The sequence below is a fragment of the Azolla caroliniana genome, unplaced genomic scaffold (assembly GCF_043228905.1).
Source record: "Azolla caroliniana isolate FFs.n. ecotype wild unplaced genomic scaffold, voAzoCaro1.0.p SCAF_5, whole genome shotgun sequence".
Lineage (NCBI taxonomy): Eukaryota > Viridiplantae > Streptophyta > Polypodiopsida > Salviniales > Salviniaceae > Azolla > Azolla caroliniana.
Window position 1 is genome coordinate 1,135,959 of NW_028230440.1, and position 20,580 is coordinate 1,156,538.

General features: G+C 38.2%; 5 protein-coding genes across 9 annotated transcripts in view; 3 read left to right on the plus strand and 2 right to left on the minus strand.

The window, feature by feature from the left end:
* The window catches only part of LOC147863496 (uncharacterized), a 3,133-nt gene extending 2,618 nt beyond the window's left edge, over positions 1-515 (minus strand). Inside the window, exon 1 of the mRNA XM_087320291.1 lies at positions 242-515. Within this exon, the coding sequence (XP_087176417.1) occupies positions 242-451 (210 nt within the window). The 5' untranslated portion in view covers positions 452-515. The remainder of the gene's footprint in view (positions 1-241) is intronic.
* A 1,193-nt stretch (positions 516-1,708) lies between these two features.
* Positions 1,709-5,754, plus strand: LOC147863497 (pentatricopeptide repeat-containing protein At2g03380, mitochondrial-like). Its single transcript, XM_087320300.1, has one exon. The coding sequence runs from the start codon at positions 1,727-1,729 to the stop codon at positions 5,069-5,071; it is 3,345 nt and encodes a 1,114-aa protein (XP_087176426.1). The 5' UTR covers positions 1,709-1,726; the 3' UTR covers positions 5,072-5,754.
* Positions 5,755-7,173: 1,419 nt separating this feature from the next.
* On the plus strand, positions 7,174-11,808 carry LOC147863498 (uncharacterized). Its single transcript, XM_087319588.1, has 6 exons — positions 7,174-7,354; positions 8,851-8,908; positions 9,021-9,458; positions 10,263-10,800; positions 10,899-11,056; positions 11,134-11,808. Exons 3-6 carry the CDS (start codon positions 9,129-9,131, stop codon positions 11,536-11,538), a joined length of 1,431 nt encoding a protein of 476 aa, XP_087175714.1. The 5' UTR covers positions 7,174-7,354; positions 8,851-8,908; positions 9,021-9,128; the 3' UTR covers positions 11,539-11,808.
* Positions 11,809-13,163: 1,355 nt separating this feature from the next.
* On the plus strand, positions 13,164-15,496 carry LOC147863499 (pentatricopeptide repeat-containing protein At1g06140, mitochondrial-like). The gene has a single exon (XM_087319484.1). It carries the CDS (start codon positions 13,520-13,522, stop codon positions 15,494-15,496), a length of 1,977 nt encoding a protein of 658 aa, XP_087175610.1. The 5' UTR covers positions 13,164-13,519.
* LOC147863500 (pentatricopeptide repeat-containing protein At4g18520, chloroplastic-like) lies at positions 14,772-20,311 on the minus strand. 5 transcript variants are annotated; one of them, XM_087319482.1, is made up of 6 exons: positions 17,371-20,311; positions 17,179-17,256; positions 17,031-17,079; positions 16,476-16,916; positions 16,170-16,212; positions 14,772-16,100 (listed from the first exon to the last, which is right to left on the minus strand). In XM_087319482.1, exon 1 carries the CDS (start codon positions 20,181-20,183, stop codon positions 17,487-17,489), a length of 2,697 nt encoding a protein of 898 aa, XP_087175608.1. In that variant the 5' UTR covers positions 20,184-20,311; the 3' UTR covers positions 14,772-16,100; positions 16,170-16,212; positions 16,476-16,916; positions 17,031-17,079; positions 17,179-17,256; positions 17,371-17,486. The 5 variants fall into 5 exon arrangements, with proteins under 5 accessions (XP_087175608.1, XP_087175607.1, XP_087175609.1 ...); XM_087319481.1 differs by having other exon boundaries at positions 14,772-15,469; positions 15,544-16,212; XM_087319483.1 differs by having other exon boundaries at positions 14,772-16,212; positions 17,179-17,251.
* Positions 20,312-20,580: the final 269 nt, after the last annotated feature.

Below are 20,580 nucleotides of genomic sequence, written 5' to 3' on the forward strand. Positions count from 1 at the left end.
ATATATATATATATATATACATACATACAAGAAAATGCATACATAGACATACACATATTTTGCATACATATATTTCTTCGTTCAACATATTCTGCCTGTTTTAAAAAAGAACAGGCATCAGATCAAGTTTTTGAAGTTCACTTTAACAAATACTTCAATGCCACGCAAACAGAAAAAAGGAGATATAAAGATGACGAGCCATGGTGAAAAGGAGAGGGAAGAAAAACAGAGGAATAATTACCTGTTCGAGGGGTTGATTGTGGAAGAGATCAGGGTGTATGAGCTTGAACAGGCGGCGAAGCTCTCCTTTGAGAGAGTTATCGGGTCCTTTTCCATCGCAAGATTCAGCATTAGTAGAGCTATAATTAGAGATGAATCGAGAAGCAGAGATCATGGAAGGCTTCGGCGGCCATCGTAGCTGAGATCGGGAAAGCAGGGACAGTGCACGCATGGAGGAAAGAGAATGGTGATCTCCCCTTCCCCTGTCTCCTCCTCTTTTCGTTTGGTGAGAACTTAGAAGGAAGGGAGGCTTCACGTCATATCATTCCTTCATTATGGAACTACTCTGCATTCTATACATACATATATGTACATTTTTATTTGTTTACACTTAAGATGTAATGTAATCTCTTGTTTGGTCTTTCTTATAGGCCATTTTGGCCCCTCTTAAAAGTCGTTAATATATCTTTCTTTCTTCTAGCTAGGAAGTGAGAATATGTAAGTCATACATGACACAAACACTCCCACGTATGAGGAGGAACCATAGCACTTAGTTCCTCCTCTTCTTCCGATGACATTGACTTATACATGTTCCGTTGTTATATGATGCTTGTTGTACATGCCATGGATGTCCCTAGTGCCTAACGAGATGCCATTCTGGTATCTTGTTGTGTGGACTAGACTAATATAACATGTATGTACATATAGGGGTGAGGGGTGGACATATAACCTTGCCTTTGCCCTTCCATGTCTTGTAATGATAAAACATTTTGATGGACATGAAACCATGCCTACCCTTCTTGTTTGAATTCCCCTTGCAAGTCAGGATAATGTTGAACCCTTGCCTAATTTGTATCAGTCCTTCTCAACCAAGATGGTTCAACTTCTCATTCTCAACTCAAAAAACACTTGATCATCCCCTTCGTTTACTCATCCTCTCAAAATCAATGCACCGAACCTTTCCCTTTCCCTTGTTTTTCATGTGCGTTCGATGACATTAAACCTTTTCCTTATGAAATCAGGCCCTTCTCTTGGTTACACCACCCTTATGAAAAGAGGATATGATTGGAAAACATTTCAAATTGTAAAACTTCCCCTTCTCAATCACAAAGTCAAACCCCTCATTTATCTTCTGTTTTCCTCCTTTGTTAATAACATGAACGAATCTCGGGACATTAACAAAAAAACCTTTTTTCCTCCTTGCTATAACATGAACTTTCACTGGGCACATTAACGATTACGAAACCTTTGTTCAGGTTTCCTACACCATTAACGATACCTTTTTTGTGTGTGTCTATTTGGCTTTTCGTTCCGACCAACCAAGACATTCAAATCCCTTCTTTTTTGTGGAGCTTTATTTCGCTTCACGAAAACCTTGAGCTGTGACACGTAAAAACGCTCCTCTCTAAACCCATGAACTAGCGGGATTCTTTTTGGTGGATCTCTCGCATTTCTCTGAGTGAAGATCTCGAGTTCAGAAGGGAGAAGGATAAATGCTGTGGTTGCAATGCTGATGCTATCAGTAAGAGGAGGGATATGGAAAGCAGCCAACAAAGGAAGCCACCCATTCTTCCACTCTTCCTCCGTTTTCCTGCACAAAGAAGCTATCGTGGACACGGTTGATGGTGATCATACGGACGATCAGTCATTAGATTCTCTCATCATTCAACATGTCAAGCGTGGAAAGTACCAGAATGCTCTCTCCTTGCATCAACAATTTCAACAACAACAGCGTCATCATCATAATCAACAACATTCTCTATATTTCAGTGAGCACACTTTTCTTGCTTTGTTGAAAGCTTGTGCAAATGTAAAAGACCTAGAGAAAGGTCTTCAAATCCATGGCGATATTTGTAGGGTAGGTTTGATCCATACAAATGTATACATTGGTTCTGCATTGATTGATATGTATGCAAAATGTGGTTCTCTTGCAAGGGCAAAGCAAGTTTTTGATGAAATTCCATGTAAAAACGTGGTGTTATGGACAACAATAATAACAGGGTATGTTGAAAATGCGAGAGGAGAAGAAGCTCTTCAATTTCTCGATAAAATGCATTGTGAGGGTTACTCTGCAAATTTTGTTACTTTGATCTCTAGCTTGAAAGCTTGCACTACTATAGGATCCATACAGAAGGGCCAAGAAGTACATGGCGAGATTGAAAAAAAAGGATTTCATGTGAAAGAGATTGCTATTGGCAATGCATTGGTTGCAATGTATGCTAAACTAGGTTTGCTTTGTGAAGCACAATGTCAATTTGATCATCTTTTGGATCGGAATGTTGTCTCTTGGACTACAATAATCTCAGGTTATGTAGAACATAATTATGGTAAGGAAGCTTTAGAGTGTTTTGACCATATGCAACTCGAGGGCGTCTCTCCAAATTCTGTTACTTACCTTTTTGTTTTGAAAGCTTGTGGAACTATGGAAAATGTTCAGAAAGGTGAAGAACTACACTTGGAGATTGAAGGAACTGGGTTATTTGGAAAAAACCTTTTCATTGGAAGTGCTTTACTTAATATGTATTTTAAATTTGGATTGCTTGAAAAAGCCCAACATGTTTTTGATGAGCTTCAAGATCGAAATGTTGTTGTATGGAATTCATTGATTGGTGGATATATTGACCTTGGGCATCAGTGGAGAGCACTCAAGTATTTTGAGCAGATGCAACTCGAAGGAGTCTCGCCAAATGTCACCACATATGTATGTAGCTTGAAAGCTTGTACTAGTATAAGTGCAATAGATATAGGCTGTAAAATCCATCTGGAGATTGAGAGACTAGGATTGATAGAAAAGGACCTTCTTGTTGGCAATGCCTTGGTTGGTATGTATGCCAAACATGGTTTGCTCGCTTTAGCACAACAAACCTTCGATAAACTTCCATCTCTGAATGTGGTGTCTTGGAATGAGTTGATATTAGGATATGCCGAACATGGAGATCAAGAGAAAGCTCTTCAATGCTTCCGACACATGCAAGCAAAGGGGGTTTCTCCAAATGCTAGCACGTTCATTTCTGCCTTGAAAGCTTCTGGTAGCATACAAGCGATTGAGATGGGTAGAGAACATCATGCGGATATTGAAAAGAAAGGTTTTCTCGAAGGAAACTTGATCATTGGCAATGCATTGTTAGGTATGTATGCTAAATGTGGGTTGTTTGAAGAATCACAAAACCAATTTAATAGGCTTCAAGATCGAGATGTGTTTACTTGGACAACACTGATTTCGGGGTATGTTGAAAGTGAATGTGCTCTGGAAGCATTTAAGTTCTTTGACCAGATGCAAGTTGATGGTGCCTTACCCAACTCTATAACATTCATTTGCATCTTGAAAGCTTGTGGGATTATAAGAGGATTGGAGAGGGGTCAAAGAATACATTGTGAAATTGAAAGGCAGGGTTTGTGTGAAAATGATCCTGCGATAGGCCTGGCGTTAGTTGACATGTATTCTAAATGTGGATCATTCACGAAAGCACGCCAAATTTTTGATAGACTTTCTGTTCGAGATGCAAATGCATGGAGTGCATTACTAATAGGATGTGCTGAAAATGGAGATGATGATGAAGTACTCGAATATTTTGAAGAAATGTGCCTTGAGGGGGTGGTTGCTAGCTCAGAAATTTTTGTTTGTGCCTTGAAAGCTTGTGGTAACATCAGCGCTATAGATAAAGGTGAAAAGATACATGTCGAGATCAATAAGAAAGGGTTACTTGAAAAAGATCCTTTTCTTGGGAGTGCTTTGGTTGATATGTACACTAAATGTGGATCACTTATAAAGGCTCAAGAAGTCTTTGACAAACTTCCAATTCGAGACACAATATTGTGGACTTCACTAATCACAGGATATGTTGAACATGGCTATGCCGAAGAAACACTCAAATGTTTTGAACAAATGCGACTTGAAGGTGTGCCTATTGATTCTTTCACATATGTGAGCTTTTTAAATGCTTGTAGCAAAATAAGATCTGTGGGGAAGGGACAAGAAATACATGCGGAGATTGAGAGAGAAGAATTGCTTGAAAACGACGTTGTTATGGGAAATGCTCTTGTGGATATGTATTCACAATGTGGATTACATTCCAAAGCATTGCAAGTATTTGAGACGCTTCCAGTTCAAAATGTAGTATCATGGACAGCATTAATTGCAGGATATGCTGAACATGAACATGGTGATGAAGCATTAAAATGTTTCGAACAAATGCAACTTCAAGGGGTGTCACCAAATTCTGGAACCCTTATTTGTGCCTTGAAAGCTTGTGCAAATATGGGATCAATAAAAAAAGGTGAAGAAATTCATGGTGAGATTGAAAGGCAAGGTTTGTTAGAGGGAAACATCATCGTTGGGAATAGTTTGGTCGATATGTATTCTAAATGTGGCTTGGTCGGTAAAGCAAGATATGTATTCGACCAACTGCCAAGTCGAGACGTAGTCTCTTGGACTTCTTTGATGTCGGGATATAGTCAGCTCGGAGATAGTGAAAATGTTTTTCATTTTTTTGATAGCATGTTAGCCGAAGGTATATGGCCGAATGAGGTCACTTTTGTTGTTGTTCTGAATACATGCAGTAAGGTAGGTCTATTCAACAGGAGCCATACCTATTTTGAGGCTATGAGCAAACACTATGGAATTAGTGCAACCATCGAGCACTATACTTGTGTCGTCGATCTCTTTACCCGAACAGGCCGATTTGACAAGACAGTAATGACAGTCGAGAAAATGCCTGCTAGTTCTGATCTTTATATGTGGCATACAATATTAGGTGCTTGTAGAAATTGGGGTGCCATGGAATTTGGGGAACTAGCTTTCAAACATGCATTGCATTCGGAGAAGGATACATGGTCATCTCTTCTACAGTAGAGTTTTGGCTGGACAAGGGAATTTGGTTGGTGATGTCATTAAGCAAGGAGATGAGAATTGGATCTGAACTCAATCAGATGAAATGGCAGAAGTCCATTCATGTGACCTTAACCTCCATATGTGACATCACTCATGCCAGATTCTTCTTGACTGTTGGTTGACCACTATCGCTTCATAGTAACTAGCCTTCATCCCCAAGAGAAACCATATTGATTACAATGGGGGTGTGGTTCAATACAGGGCATTGGATGTTCATACCCTTACAATGTGCCCCTCTGTGGATTTGAAGATAATCTGCTCCTAAATAATAGGGCATTTGCGAAATAGAGGGTGCTCATGTGTTACCATTGATTGTGTCATATACATCCAATGTGTATACTATGAATGTATAGTTAGCGGTAATGGTAATTAAGACAACCGCTTGCATAATGTAATCTGCAAGGACCAACATAATGCTCCTACTTTATATGCAACTCCATACTATGTGGGTTTTGCAAAGAATTGTGATGGAAAGTTGTTACAAAATAAGTCAACATGAGATCACTTATTCCCTCTAGAAAGGTGTTTTATAACCATAAGTAAAATGCCGAATCTAGTAAAATGAAGTTTGAATGGTCATTCCCCCCTTGGAAAAAGGGAACTCAAAAGGACCATAGATAACCAACAATCAAAATATGGATGTTGTATGATGCATTTATTTTTTAAATGACTTAAAGAGGATTCATGACCAATATCAAATCCTAATGTGACCATGCAATTTGTTTGCCTCGATGATTTATCAATGCGAGGAAAGAAATATACGTGGATAAATGCACATGTTACTTATCAATGAAAAAATAATCAAGTGAGAAAGTCAATGTGTAGAGATAATGGACACATTGCTTATCAATGAGACCATTTGAATTTTTGGTAAGAAACAAACTATGGATATCCATGAGGAGGACATATGTCATGTCTACAAATCTCATGCTATTATTATGATGTTGAGTATCAAGAAATGAACAAATGTGAGTTATAAGCAAGCAATTTGCATCTCCAAATCATGGTATTGTTTTGGTGAGGTATATCCAACACAGGTCATGGCAACATTCATGTGGAAACTAGAAATAGAAATGTGATGTTTATGGGAGACGAGTTGCTACTAAATAACATTGCAAGACTTGTATTGACTATAGATCGTTACAAAGGCTTACCAGTCTACATTTCAAGGAGACTGTGGCTGTTCGGAACAATATTGTGAACACATCAAACTATAATATAAATCAAATGCGACATTTTTGAATGAATAAAACTAACATGGCAAATGTTAGTCCATAGTATTTGTTATGGTAAAGCATGCTAAAATAGTGTGAAATGATGAGCTTCATGCCATGTAATTGAGCATTATGTTATACCCATTTAAATATTATATATCTATTTGAACAACATAAGTTAAATATGTATATCTCTCAGAAGCATACCATGACGATGAGAATGCCCAATGACAACGAAAAGATTTGGAACATCTCATGCATTCATCGTTTGTGATTTTCCATTCACAAAGGGTTCCCTTGGCTTGCAACGAATGCAATTAGATAGTAAGAAACTTTGTACTAACTTAATGAAAGAAACATTGTATTGGCTTAATGAAACTGACAAATGACTTCCGATGTATGAAAGTGATATTCTAACCCTCGAATTAACTAGTTTGGGAGGTCAAGATGACCATTCTGTGTACAAGTTCATGTGTTAATTCGTTTCAGGAAACGACGATGTAGTTCACTCTCTTATCCTTTTCGTATTTGCAAACAAAGAGGGGCATCTCAAGCCATAGCTCTGTAGGAGGGGCTACTTCAAGGAGGAAATGCAAGCTACAATTTCCCCTCTTCCTTGAATGGTTTAGCGATTGTTCTTAACATCCTTTACACATGGCCTCGCTTCATCAATCCAGCTGGGGGGGCCGAAATGGGGCGATCTCGGAGCGTTAAGGGCCCCATGGAGGTGTGATGTGTTGTACATACATACATACATGTGTGAACTACTAAAATACTAGCTATGATAGGAGAAGGATATTGTATGTATATTGTATTTGTGTTGTTTGAAAACAGCCCACTCCATTCCCCTGTATTTAAATACTAGAAGTAACTAATGAACTAGGGTTTTCTCATCTCTCCCAATTTTGGGGACCTCTGGTTTCTTGGTCCTGTCCACGGAAGCTCTGTCGCTCGCCTTCATTCATCGGAGCTTCGAATCATCTGACGGGTTTTGTTAATCTTTAATCGACCTGAACCAAATCATCTGAAGGTATTCCTCTCCCCCTCTCTTCTCTCGCTTTTCCTGCTTTTTGTTTTGTCCCATCGCTGTGTAATTTACAAGAGTTGATTTTTGTTTCTTGAGGAATCTTCCAATCTTAAGGTTCATGGACGAATTGCGATAGCCAGAAATGCCATAATCACTGCTATAATATGTAAATCCTTTTCGTTATGCCTACAGGAGATGAGTTGGTTGTTGATTTTCTATGGTACCATGCATATATTTGGTTCCAGTACTAATCGGAAGCACTTGAAAACATCAAAACTTTGGCTTTCTATATTTTTCTATGCAAGATCTACTTGCATTTTTCAGTGTTACCTGAAATATAACTCTGTTTCGGCTAAACACAGTTTGCATATCAACCATACTTTTGCGAGACCCACACAATCTTTTGTTGAGAAGATGCTTTTTGATTTATCTCTGGTTTTCATGCGAACTTCATCCCTCTTATTTCCTTACCTCACCACCTATCTCGTGGCTCACAAACTTCCTACCAATATGCATGCTTAGGTGCCTTAGCATAAAACATAACTAGTGTAGGAGGAGATAAAGAATCAGGCGTGTAAGCACATAGGTTGGTGTCTTCATTAGGAAGATTCATTGCTCTCGTTTCTCATATGCATACGAGGACATAGTCAATGCTGTTGGTATCATTAAAGTTGTTCCTGCAACTCTTGATACCATAATTAGTGGCTTCAAGTTGTCGCTATTGGGCCAGCATCAACTCTCAAATATTTAATCTTTAACCAAATATTTTATCTTGATTTATTATTTCTTAAAGGTAACACCAGTAATTTGATTCTTGTTCTTGGAAAAGGAATGCCATTGGTTCTGGTTTTAGTATGCAACGTTTATGTGGTACAAAATTTTCATTAATATGATTGCATTACCTTTCAAACGTATAATCTTGCTGTTAACTGTGTGTTTTTATCTTTTTCCAATGTTTGAATCTGGTTCTCAAGGAGGGTCAGAGTTGTCGAATCTGGTTGATATGTATACCTCCTAAAATCGTTTCTGGGGCTCTTAAGTTTAGATATCTTAGTTAAAGTTTGGGTTCAAAGCTTTCATAAGCATACCGGTACTAACTTTAAGCGATATATTTTGGAAGTTCTGGTCTGTAGACATTGGGTCTTGATGTGATGCATTCAATGCGCAATATGAATCAGTGCATGAATTGTTGTTTCAGGGTTCGCTGATGATTATTTCTTAGGCTGAATATTGAGTCTTGCTCTTGATGGTGCAGTTGTAGTCAATCATTTCTCCAACTGTACATACCACAAACATTGGATTAAAAATTGTCACTAATAGCTAGCAGTACCTTGAGCCATAGGTTTTCTTCTTGATTGATCTGTAGACATCAGATACAATGTGATGTCTTTGGTTTTTGATGTTCATCAGTGCATACATTGTTGATTCATTTCTTGGATTTCTATATTCAAGTTCAATATAAAGGTCCATGAAAGCAAGCCTTATTGCTTGTGATTCAGGTTTGAGCTATCAGTCTTGGATCTGAGGCTGCGTAAGCTTAGAGGATGATTAATTAAGGTAAGTAAAGCTATAAATTGATGCAATGTTATGGGAGTGCACAAATGGATTTTTCATAGCATTAGTGTCAATCTGGGGTAACATCCTCTGTTTGTTCTATAAAAATTGACAGTGAAATTAGTGAGGCAGTGGCCTAGCACTTCTGGTGCTTCTACAACCCTCAAGCCACCAGTAGTTGTAAGTTAGACAAATTATTTAAATATCTTGGTTCTTAGCATCGATGGATGAGACCAAGGATGATGAAAGAGATGAGGAATGGTTTAAGGAGGTTTACGGGAAAGAGTACACGGGGCCTGTTAGGTCCACAAATGAAGGCTCTCGTGATAATCCCTCTTTGAAAAAGAGGTCAATGGTTTCACAGGAAAATTCTGGTGAACCTGATGATGAGGATGATGGCCTTCCTGATCCTAATGCTGTCCCCACTGATTTCACAAGTAGGGAAGCTAAAGTATGGGAGGCCAAAGCCAAAGCAATAGAGAGAAATTGGAAAAAGAAGAAGGAAGAGGAGCTCATTTGCCGTATTTGTGGCGAGTATGGTCATTTTTCACAGGTATGTTTGAAAATATTCAGGTAATACACTGAACTCCAAACTACTTATGCTTGCTTTTACAGTAATCAGTACTTGAAAAATGTTCAGCAAAGGGTTATACAGAGCGTACAGTTGGTTGTCCACCATACATACTAATGCTTGAATGGGAGACCATCTTCACGAGAGATGAATGAGTGCCACACGCTTTTTAGCCAACCAGCTTCCTTAGGATTGCTTAGTTGCAGGTAGTGGGTACCAAGTTTTTGCGATTTTACAACCACAGTTATGAGACACAGGAGTGATGGCATGGCCAATCGTGTTTAACATTTTATGATTCTAATCTCAAAATTTTGGTGATTGGTAAGAATAACCATTTAAATACCATATCTGTGTATGGATAGTGAAACTTGAAAATGATGCCACTGGTAGTTGGAGTCATTTTTGGCAATGTTCTGAAGCATGTCATGTGTATGTCCTATGCAATAAACTTCATGGAATTAGTTCTTTATTTCCTCCATGTATTGAAATATTCGTTTTGTACAATGAAGCTGACAGATACGTACATGATTTGGAATTGATATGTATATATCAATCCACGAGTTGTGATTGATGCTTTATGGCCACAATAAGCTTTGTTTGCGATTTCTGAGCATCATTATCCATAAGATGCTAGTTATAATCTTTAATTTAATCAGGACCACTAAAGGGATAATTTTATGTGTATACGGTATAGTCATGTTGTTTTCCACACTCCTGAAGGTAGCCACAAAGATCTATTTCCAAAGCTCCCTAAACACATCTCATAATTTGACTATTGATGTACAGGGTTGTCCATCTACGTTGGGCGTAAATCGCAAGCCAAGTGAGGTTGTTGAAAAAGTTCCAGTGAAGGATAAAAGGTTGAAGCCAAGAATTATTGGGACTTCAGGTTCCACTATACAGGGGATTGAGAAAGATACAGGATGCCGATTGAAACTAGAAGACAATATAGCAGCTGGAAATGGATCCTTTTTTGTACGTATTTCAGGAAGCAGTCGTACTATGGTTGGAAAAGCAGTTGATGCTGTGAAGAAGTTGATTGATAATGTTCAGCATGAAAGGAAGCCACAAGGTGGACCATATCGGTCTTATGGATCTCACAAACATGGATCTAATGCAAATGCATTGGGTTCTGGACAAATTCAGCACATTCCCAATCAACCATCTCATCATGAACCAAGTATGCAACCATATCTTGGTCAGGATATTCCTTACTATGAAGATTCTCAGCATGGTAGTGTGGAACAGATTAATCAAATGGATGCGAGACGTCAAAGGGACGCAGGAAACCAGAATGGTTCTTTTGCATACGGGCATAAAGGAGGTATAGATCAATCCCTGTGCATTAGAGTCTGATACTTATGTTCAGGTTGTTTAGACTAAGAACAAGCTCTAAATGGGGGGAGGTTTGGATGTCTAAAGGGAAAGATCTAGGTCCAGAGGTCGATGTGGGGCATGATCAGCAGCAATCCATGACAATGACGATTGAAACACTTGAACACAAGTTTGTACAAGAGACAATGCAGCTTACCAAGGAGCTAAATGATGCTGAAGACAAGGAGAATGCAAGGCACCGAGAGGTCTGAAGTCTTTGCGAAGCAAGTTATTTTTAATGTGTGCAGACCTTTCTTTTTGAACTTTTTATTTTTGTTTGTAGGCAATAAGAGAGATCCAAGAACAGTACCAGCAGAAGATGGTATCCCTTAGGTCACAACAAGGAAAGCAGAGGGAAGAGTTTCTGAGGCAAGAGGCTCAGTATAGGCAGCAACATTACCAACAATACCAACAATACCAACAACCTTCAATGCAATTGGGTCCCAAATATTATGATTATGATATGGGTCCAACATCTGGTGGTGGATTGGCTAACCGTGAGCAAGTTGGCTATGGTAACTCTGTGGATCGGAATGATGGAGTTTCGTCTGGAGGCTACGGATCTTTCAGAGGTGAGGCAGGGGGTTATCACAACTCTTCACAATCATATAGGAACTCAAATTATGATGCTTCTTCCATGCTGCAATCCAGGAGTCAAGGTTATGATGCAGGGCAATACCGTTATTGACCCTTTATAGATCGCTTGTGTGACATTATAGGCCTGAGCTACATATGATCTGATCTTGTGAGATTTTGTCTACTGTTGATTGGATAATTTGTCTTCATTGGGCATATATCCTGAAGGGAAGAATGCTTGTTGGACTCTTGATTGTATTCCTACCCGAGATTATATGCAGGTGTCATACATGTCTGATTTGTGAGATATAGTTGTGAGCTGGTTTTCACGTTTCATCTTAATTACCCACATGGCCAAATTAAACTTGCAATGTTCCCTTTGCATCTGTATCATGCCCTATTTTCTTCATGCTGCACATTGTTCGAGGTCAGCTTTTGTAAGGTGTAGCTGCTAAGAATTTGTTGTGCATATCATTGTGTACATTGCATGCATGTGGCTTTTCTGTTGCTGTTTTAGAGTAATACTCTAGATTGTGATTTCTGCCCATAATGTGATATACATAGAAAATTTATGGTTTTCGGTGCAAATGTGTAGAGAAATTGAAGCATATATGATTTACAAGAAAATATCTATATGACAAGTGCTTAGATTATTGTCTCGTGCTTTTCGTGTGTTTCTCAATTTTTGTTTTGCCTTCTCACGTGTGAATCTTCACATAGTAGAATTTTGTGGGAGACACAAAGAAAGCTGGAAAGGAAAATAATTTGACCAAGTTATTCTTTTTATTATTTTTACTGTCTCTTTCTTTTTTGGAGTTTGTTGCGCTTGGTATGGTAAACTCATACTGATGGTTTAGTATGGAAGCTGCAAACATGAATCAGGCATGCAACTTGTTTTTGTGTGATTTTACTCTGTGAAAGCTTGATAAACGAGCTCCTTATTCAAATCGCCTTTTTGTGGTGGTATTTCTAATGTATAGTTGATGTTTTGGCTTAAATATCTTAATCTACATTTTTATGTGAACAATTTCTACAAGCCCATTACCTGATATGAGTATTTCTATACTCTGAAGGACTAATCAGTATGTCTAAACGAGGTATAATTTGATTACACCTTGTGACAGATTGAAATTCTGAAAATATAACCTTCCCCTATATGGCAAGTAAAGCTTAACCTCTACATGAGAGCTTGTATAAAACTAAAGTATATTTTGGATGCAAAGATGGAACATGTCCCCTTGATTTAGATTAAGAGGACATTGCCTAGCTAAAATGGGCTCAATAAACAAATAGTGGTGGAATCATGAGATTAGAATTTTAAATACTTCCGAATTTAAGCAAATGGGTAGATCTGAAAACTTGGTGCCATTTCTTTTAGTAATGTTTGCAGTTCAATCTTTTCGAGTTTCAATGGGTAAAATATGAATGAATATTCATGAGATTGAACATAAAGTGTTCTTAAGCAAGCATATATGTGACGTGTAAAGCTATTGCAAGTGCTCTTAAATATGAATACAAATTTCCAACACTGAAGTTCTTGGCTCAACAAGTATGACTAAATTAATTCTATCACTTACTGATGTTTCTATAGGAGTCTATATATGAAAATGTGTCAAACAGAATTACCATGAAGAACCAATGAAAGAAATATCATGGTCGCTAGATATAATAATAGCAGTTTCTTTCTTGACCAAGGAAGGACTCAACATCTAAGTAGAACACTAGCATCTAAACAAGATATAATTTCTTCCTTTACTAGGTGTGTACCAGAGTGACAGTTAGAAAGTATATTCAACTTCCAAACGCGAATGCACCCTTAGAGTGTGTTTACAATTGGTTATTAGAAAAATAGTTCTTCTTGCGCATCCTCTGTACCGAGAGCACACTGTTTCTCTAGGCAAGGAATGCTGTCTCAGCCTTGTGTTGAGGAGTTTAGGTATATTCTAAACAGATGGGCAAAAGAGAGAAGGTCTCATGGTGGGATCTCATTGTATATATATATACGCATCCAGAAATGTGGACTGGGAATTTGAAAAACAGTTCTTTTTACATACTATCTGTATAGAGAGCACTCTTTTTCTCTAGACAAGGGAATGCTGCCTCAACCTTGTGTTGAGGAGTTTAGATATATTCTAAACAGATGCACAAAGGAGAGAAGGTCTCATGGTGGGCTCTCATCGAATATGTATTTACGCATCCAGAAATGTGGACTTAAAGCTCACAACACACTGGGAAATAATATTGTATGCATGCTAGTAGAGAATGGAAATTTAGAATGTGCCCAAAAGACCATTGAAGAAATAGTTCATAAAGATGTATGGGCATGGGAATCCATCCTTAATGCATATATATCATATGGCTGCATGCAGTCTGCGCTCCTTTTGTATCAGAAAAAAGATGAATATGTGAGAAAAAATGAATATGTCTCTTCATCGGGACATCTAGATCCTCGCACTTTTGTAGCTTTGTTGAAATCTTGCTCAAAGCTTAAGAACCTTTGTTGTGGTATCCACATTCATGGAGATATTGACAAAAGTGGTTTGCTTAGACAAAACCTCTTTGTTGGAAGCACATTGGTGGATATGTATGCAAAATGTGGTTGTCTTGAGAAAGCACAAAAAGTTTTTGATGAGCTTCCTGCTCATAATACAGTGTCATGGAATGCATTGATATCAGGATATGTAGAACATGGGCAGAACCGCAAAGCACTTGATTGCTTTGAGCAGATGCAGCTTAGGCATGTAAATAACCCCCCTGACTGTGTCACTTTCACATGTTGTTTGAAAGCTTGTGCTAACCTTGGTGCTAAAGATAGAGGGCAAGACATACACGGTATGATTGAAAAACAAGGATTGTTTCCAACAGATGTATTCCTTGGCAATAGTTTGCTTGGTATGTATGCTAAATTTGGCTTCTTAGATAGGGCCAAAGAGGTGTTTGATCAGCTTTTAGTTAGAGACGTTGTCTCATGGTCAGCTTTAATAGCAGGATATGCTGAACATGGCCATGGAAAGGAAGCTTTGGCATGCTTTGAAGAAATGCAACTTGAAGGTGCTTCTCCAGATGCCATCACTTTCCTTTGCAACTTGAAGGCTTGTAGCAATATGGGTGCTATAGAGAAAGGCCATGAAATACATATCAATATGGAAAAACGAGGATTGGTTCGAATGGATATTGCTCTTGGAAACACCTTGGTAGATATGTATGCAAAGTGCGGATCACTTGCAACGGCTGGCCAAGTATTTGAAAAACTCTATGTCCGGAGTGTGGTGTCCTGGAATGCACTCATTACAGGGTATGCTGAAAATGAGCAGGGTGACAAAGCATTGTTGTGTTTCGAGAAAATGAAAAAGGAGGGTGTCTCCCCCAACACTGTTACATTTCTTTGTTGTTTGAAAGCTTGTGGTAACATTGGGGCATTAATTAAGGGCCAAGAAATCCATGGTGAAGCTGAAAGACAGAAGTTGATTGAGAAAGATCTTGTTGTTGGAAACTCTGTGGTGGATATGTATGCCAAATGTGGTTCACTTGACAAAGCTCAAGATGTATTCAATAAGCTTCCAGTTCGAGATATTGTCTCTTGGACAACACTAATGGCAGGGCATGCCTACAATGGAGAAAGTAAGAATGTCTTATACATATTTGAAGAAATGCAAGGAGCCGGGATACAACCAAATCCAGTCACTTTTGTAGTTGTTTTAAATGCTTGCAGTCGAGATTGTCTGATCAATAAGAGTATGACATATTTTGAAGCAATGACCAAAGACTATGGAATCATGCCAATGGTCGAGCATCATATGTGCATGGTTGATCTCTTTGGCCGAGCCGGAAATTTAGAAAAGGCCGTGGATATGATTGAAAGGATGTCTTTTTCTTCTCATCTTTTGATGTGGCATACCGTACTGGGTGCTTGTAGAAGTTTGGGAAATGCAGATGTTGGGAAACAAGCCTTTGAAAATGCTGTAAATCTCGATATCAATGACCCTGTTGCTTATGTCTTAATGTCTCAAATTGAGGCTCCTCATCGTCACCCTTGTATAGGACTGAACATAAGAGCAAGATATGACTGAATGTACATAAATTGTATTAACCAACGTTTAGCAAAGGAATATTACACCTTTTGTAGATGGTTTATTGGACTATCGTACACCTTTTCAAAGAACATAGTCAACAAAGATGCACCTTTTCCAAATTTATGTATTGACATTGACTAGAACATTATTTGATGAGGAATCTGACACTTCATATAAGTTGTAGCAATGGACATTTAGATCGGGGCTTGTGGATTGAAAGCAAGACCCGAGTTATTATGAAATGGTAGAGAATGCGTATAAGTTGCATTAAAGGGCATATAGTTGTGGCCAAGGAAGAAAATACCGATTTGAAAGTTGCCCATTTGTATTGCATGGGTGGTGGATGTATTGTTACAAGTCTATATATTTTCTGTGTGGATAATTGCGTAAGAATCTATGCATTCAAGTGAAATTCTTTGTGGAAAGCATTGAACACACAGTATGCTGAGCGTGAGGAAGCTTTGTTCTATTATGCAAATTGCAGCTTGAAGATGTCACTCTTCTTCTTTTGTTTGAAAGCGTAAGGCCATAGACAAGTGCCAAGGCTGAGGTTGATTGAAGGAAACCTTTTTGCCAGCTCTGTTGTGCATATGTTTGAAAGCTGAGGGACCATAAATAGGGCGAGGCAATTAATAATGAAGTTCAAAGGCTGAGGTTGATTGAAACAAACCTTGTTGGCAACTCTGCAGTGTATATCTGCCAAATTTGGTTCTCTTGACAAAGCACAGGATATTACAGTCAGGTATGTCTGATTATAAGATTTTGAAAATTTTGAGTCAATTAGTAAATATTATGATCAAACATCATACATGGGTGTAAGAAAAGCAACAATTACGCCATAGAAATTGAAAGCTACCTTCCAACTGTAGGCACTTGATAATAAATATAAAATATATTTCTAACTGTTTGAATATAAATTAAGCTACAAGCATTGTTAATTACAATCAGGAAACATTAACATTTGTTTATGCTATACCTTTCTGGGTAATATATGCACAAGCAACTTTCCCCAATTCAAAATGGTCAACTAATTCCTGTATCCAAGCTCAATGTTATCTTTCCATTCCAATACTCTTTCTTCAAATGCAATTCTTGTTACACCAGTGAATTCCCTGCTCCACACCCAGCCATCATACAAGTCATCAATGCCGGACGTGAATTTTGTCAATAATCGTGCCTTGAATGGGGTCTAAGGAATACTGTGTAGATAAATTTAGGATCCAATTCAGACAAAATATGGTTATGACCATGGTCTCATGTTGACTGACATGGAGGACTCATCATCTACCAAATTAACATTTTCCATTGATTGCAGATGCATTTCCAAAAGACATTCTTATATGGGAAGTTTATCAGATTAAAAAGGGCCTATGAGAAGCCAAAACACCACGTCTGATGTTGTCCCTCATAGTACATCCTGTGCACATGAAAAACAATGACGTGATCGTCGAGACAATAATTAGTTGAGACATTAAGTCAACTGGCATTTCCAATGAGTTTGAGTACCTACAGCAAAAGAATTCATTTTCACCCGTGCCAGTTCCCATCCCTATTTCCATTCCTGCCCCTTGCTCATGTGACTGAAACAAACAAAGAAACAAAAGGAAAGGGCTGTATATATGACCATACAAACGTAAAATAACCATGAATTTTCTTTTAAACCCTAGAATCATTCTCACCTCATGCAGCATGTTGACTCCTGCAGATGAACTCTTGTAATAGGAGACCTTTAACTCTGTTCTTTCGTCTCATCTAATCTGCAAAAAAAGCAGATGCAAATCATTAAACAACTAGATTTATAGCCATTGCATGCAATTCAATATTTAAGAAGTTCCGTAGATAACTCTTAAGAGAATGAGAATATTGAGAACCTTAGCAAATTCTCTCCTTTGAGCTGAGAGGAAAGCAATGTTTGGCCAATGGGACATCATAATTAAATTAAGAGCCTTCACATGTATCTGTTTTTGGTTCCTAGAGAAGGAACTTATCAGTAGGTTAACGAGGTTGACTCTATTGACAAAAACTCCTGAAACTGACCCATTTGGAATAAAGTATGAGGAGTATCATACTCAACCAAACCTATTGCTTTGTCAAAAACCTGTTTCCCGACTTCAATATTCCCCAAATATTGGCAAGCACTCAAAAGAGTATGCCAAACCACCAGATCACAGGTGACTGGAATCTCCTGGATCATTTCCACTGCTTTGTCTAATTTTCCTGTGCGGCTAAGAAGATCCACCACACAATTGTAATGTTCACCACTAGGAATAATGCCATAATCGTTGCTCATGGACTCAAAAAACGTTTGGCTTTTCTCAAAATTACCAATGTGGCTGCAAGCATTCAGGAGAACAACAAAGGTGATTGGATCTGGCTTTATATATTCCATTACCATTCTCTCAAGAGCACAAAACACATTTTCAATCTCTCCAACCTGAGAGTATCCTGCCATTACTGCTGTCCAAGACACAGCATTGCGAATTGGAAGCTTATCACATACTTGATGAGCTTTTGCAGGTAAACCACATCTAGCATACATGTCAACCAATGTGTTTCCAACTAAGAGATCTCTTTCTAAAAGACCTTTTCTTTCAATCTCTACATGTATCTCTTCACCTATAACAATAGCACAAACATTACCGCATGCTTTCAAGCTACAAACAAATGTTACAACATTTGGAAAGATACCCTCATGCTGCATTTTCTCAAAACACTCGAGAGCTTCCTTCCCATGCTCATTTTCAGTATACGCTTCTATTAATGCAGTCCACATAACAACATCTCGACACTGAAGGTTGTCAAAAGCAGCTTGTGCTTTTGTAAGCAAGCCAAAATTTGCATACATGTGAATTAAAGTGCTTCCAATGGAAGGATCTTCTTCAAATCCCAGTTCCTCAATCTCTGAATGAATTTCTTGGGCCTTTTTTATATCTCTTAGTATAACACAAGCTTTCAAACACCAAACATATGTGATAGTATTCACGAGCATACCTTCAAGTTGCATCTGTTTGAGGCATTCCAGTGCTTCTTTTCCATGATTACATTCAGTATATACTATAATTAAGGTGTTCCATAGTGCTGTGGTTTTTTCTGGCAAGCTATCAAAGACTTCTTGTGCTTTTTCAAGCAATCCAAATGTAGCATACATGTTTATCAATGCAGAACCAACAACAAGGTCTCCTTTCAGTGACGGGCGTCTTTTAATTTCAATATGTATTTCTTCCCCTTTGCCAACATCTCTCATATCCATACACGCTTTTAAACTGCAACAAAATGTGACAACATTTGGAGGAATACCTTGAACCTGCATTTGTTCAAAGTACTTTAATGCTGCTTCTCCATAATTATGTTCAGTGTAACCAGTAATTAGTGCAGTCCATGAAACTACATCACGAACCGGAAGATCATTGAACATTTTTTGAGCATCTCTAAGCAATCCACATTTTGCATACATATCGATTAAAGAATTCCCAATAGCAGGGCTAGATTTAACAAGACCCTTTGTTTCAATCTCAGCATGTACTTCTTGGCCCTTTTCTATGAACCCTATAGCACTACATGCTTTCAGGATGCACATAAGGGTCACTGAATTTGCAGAAATGCCTTCAAATTCCAATCTTTCATAGCAATTCAAAGCCTCGTCATAGTGTTCATGCCTCACATAGCCTGCAATGATTGTATTCCAAGAGACAGAATTCCGAAGAGGAATACTATCAAATATTTCTTGTGCCAAGTCCAGAAGGCCGCACTTGGCATACATATCCATCAATGAATTTGAGAGAACAAAGTCTCTTTGAATAAAATGTTGCTTTCCTATCTGAATATGTAATGCTTTACCTTTATGAATAGCTTTAAGGCTTCCAAGAGCTCGCAAGACACAAGCTAGTGTGAAAGCATCTGGAAAAATGGACCGACATTGCATATGGTCAAAACACTGCACAGCTTCTGAAGCATGGCCTTGTTCAGAATATCCATGGATCAATGAATTCCAAGAAGCAACATTTGGATTTTTAAGGTTACAGAATACTTCCTCAGCTCTAGAAAGAAAACCACATTTTGCATACATATCAACTAATGTACATCCAAGAAAAGCATTTCTATTCAAAAGTCCGTTTCTTTCAATCTCAGCATGTATTTCTTGACCTTTCCTCACTTGTCTTGTATCAGCACAAACTTTCAAGATACATACAAAAGTGGTCGAATCTGGAATGATACCTCTGAATCTCATCTCTTCGAAACAATTAAGTGCCTCTAATCCTAAACCATTTTCTAAATATCCTGTTATTACTGCTGTCCATGGTACAGTATTTGGAGAACAAAGCTCATCAAGGATGAGCCTTGATCTCTCAATAAACCCACATTTCGCATACATAATAATCAAAGAACTAGCAACAAAGGGATTTGTGTTGAGTGAACCTGTTTGAAGAGCCTTTATGTGGATATGAAGACCTTGCTGAACATCTTTCAGCTCACTACATGCTTTCAGTAAAGAAACCAATGCATATGCATTAGGTTGAATGGCGGAATCACCCAATTGCATTTGCTTGTATAGGTTGAGAGCATTCCGTGGTTTTCCACGATCAACAAGGCCAATGATAAGAGAATTCCATGAGATTTCGTTGAATCCGTGAGAAAGCTCTTTGGTGCTCTGCATCTTCCTAGCCTTGGGATGCAGAAGAAGCATCCCTTCTTCCGCGTCTGGCCTTCTTCACATTGTCTTGGATTGAAAAAAAAACTTATCGTGCAATGAATAGTGTGATTTTGTCTTTAAGAAGTAACAAGGTAATGCTGGAGGGGCATATTGTGCAAATAAAATGTCAATTAATTGAGTTGCTGGAGGTGACATTCAGTTTGTAGTAGTAGTATTTAGCTCCCTATAAGGGTTCTATACTTTGTCGTAAGTTAGTCATGGTGGTTTTTTTTTCTTTCGTGGTGAAAGCCGTTATTTACACACACACACACACACACAAAGAGAGAGATTATATTATGTCTTCAGAGGTCAAATATGACCTATGATACCAAAAATATTACATTTCACGTGTTACGTGTGAAAGTGAATAGCGACTCTCGATGTTCAAGAA

Excerpts from the sequence above, each read along its gene's own strand:
- LOC147863497 (XM_087320300.1), top strand. The coding sequence starts at position 1,727 with ATGCTGATGCTATCAGTAAGAGGAGGGATATGGAAAGCAGCCAACAAA.
- LOC147863499 (XM_087319484.1), top strand. The coding sequence starts at position 13,520 with ATGCTGCCTCAACCTTGTGTTGAGGAGTTTAGATATATTCTAAACAGA.
- LOC147863500 (XM_087319483.1), bottom strand. The coding sequence starts at position 20,183 with ATGCTTCTTCTGCATCCCAAGGCTAGGAAGATGCAGAGCACCAAAGAG.
- LOC147863498 (XM_087319588.1), top strand. The coding sequence starts at position 9,129 with ATGGATGAGACCAAGGATGATGAAAGAGATGAGGAATGGTTTAAGGAG. Across the intron at positions 9,459-10,262 it reads AGTATGGTCATTTTTCACAG|GGTTGTCCATCTACGTTGGG; the intron begins GTATGTTTGAAA and ends ATTGATGTACAG. Across the intron at positions 11,057-11,133 it reads AGAATGCAAGGCACCGAGAG|GCAATAAGAGAGATCCAAGA; the intron begins GTCTGAAGTCTT and ends TTTTGTTTGTAG.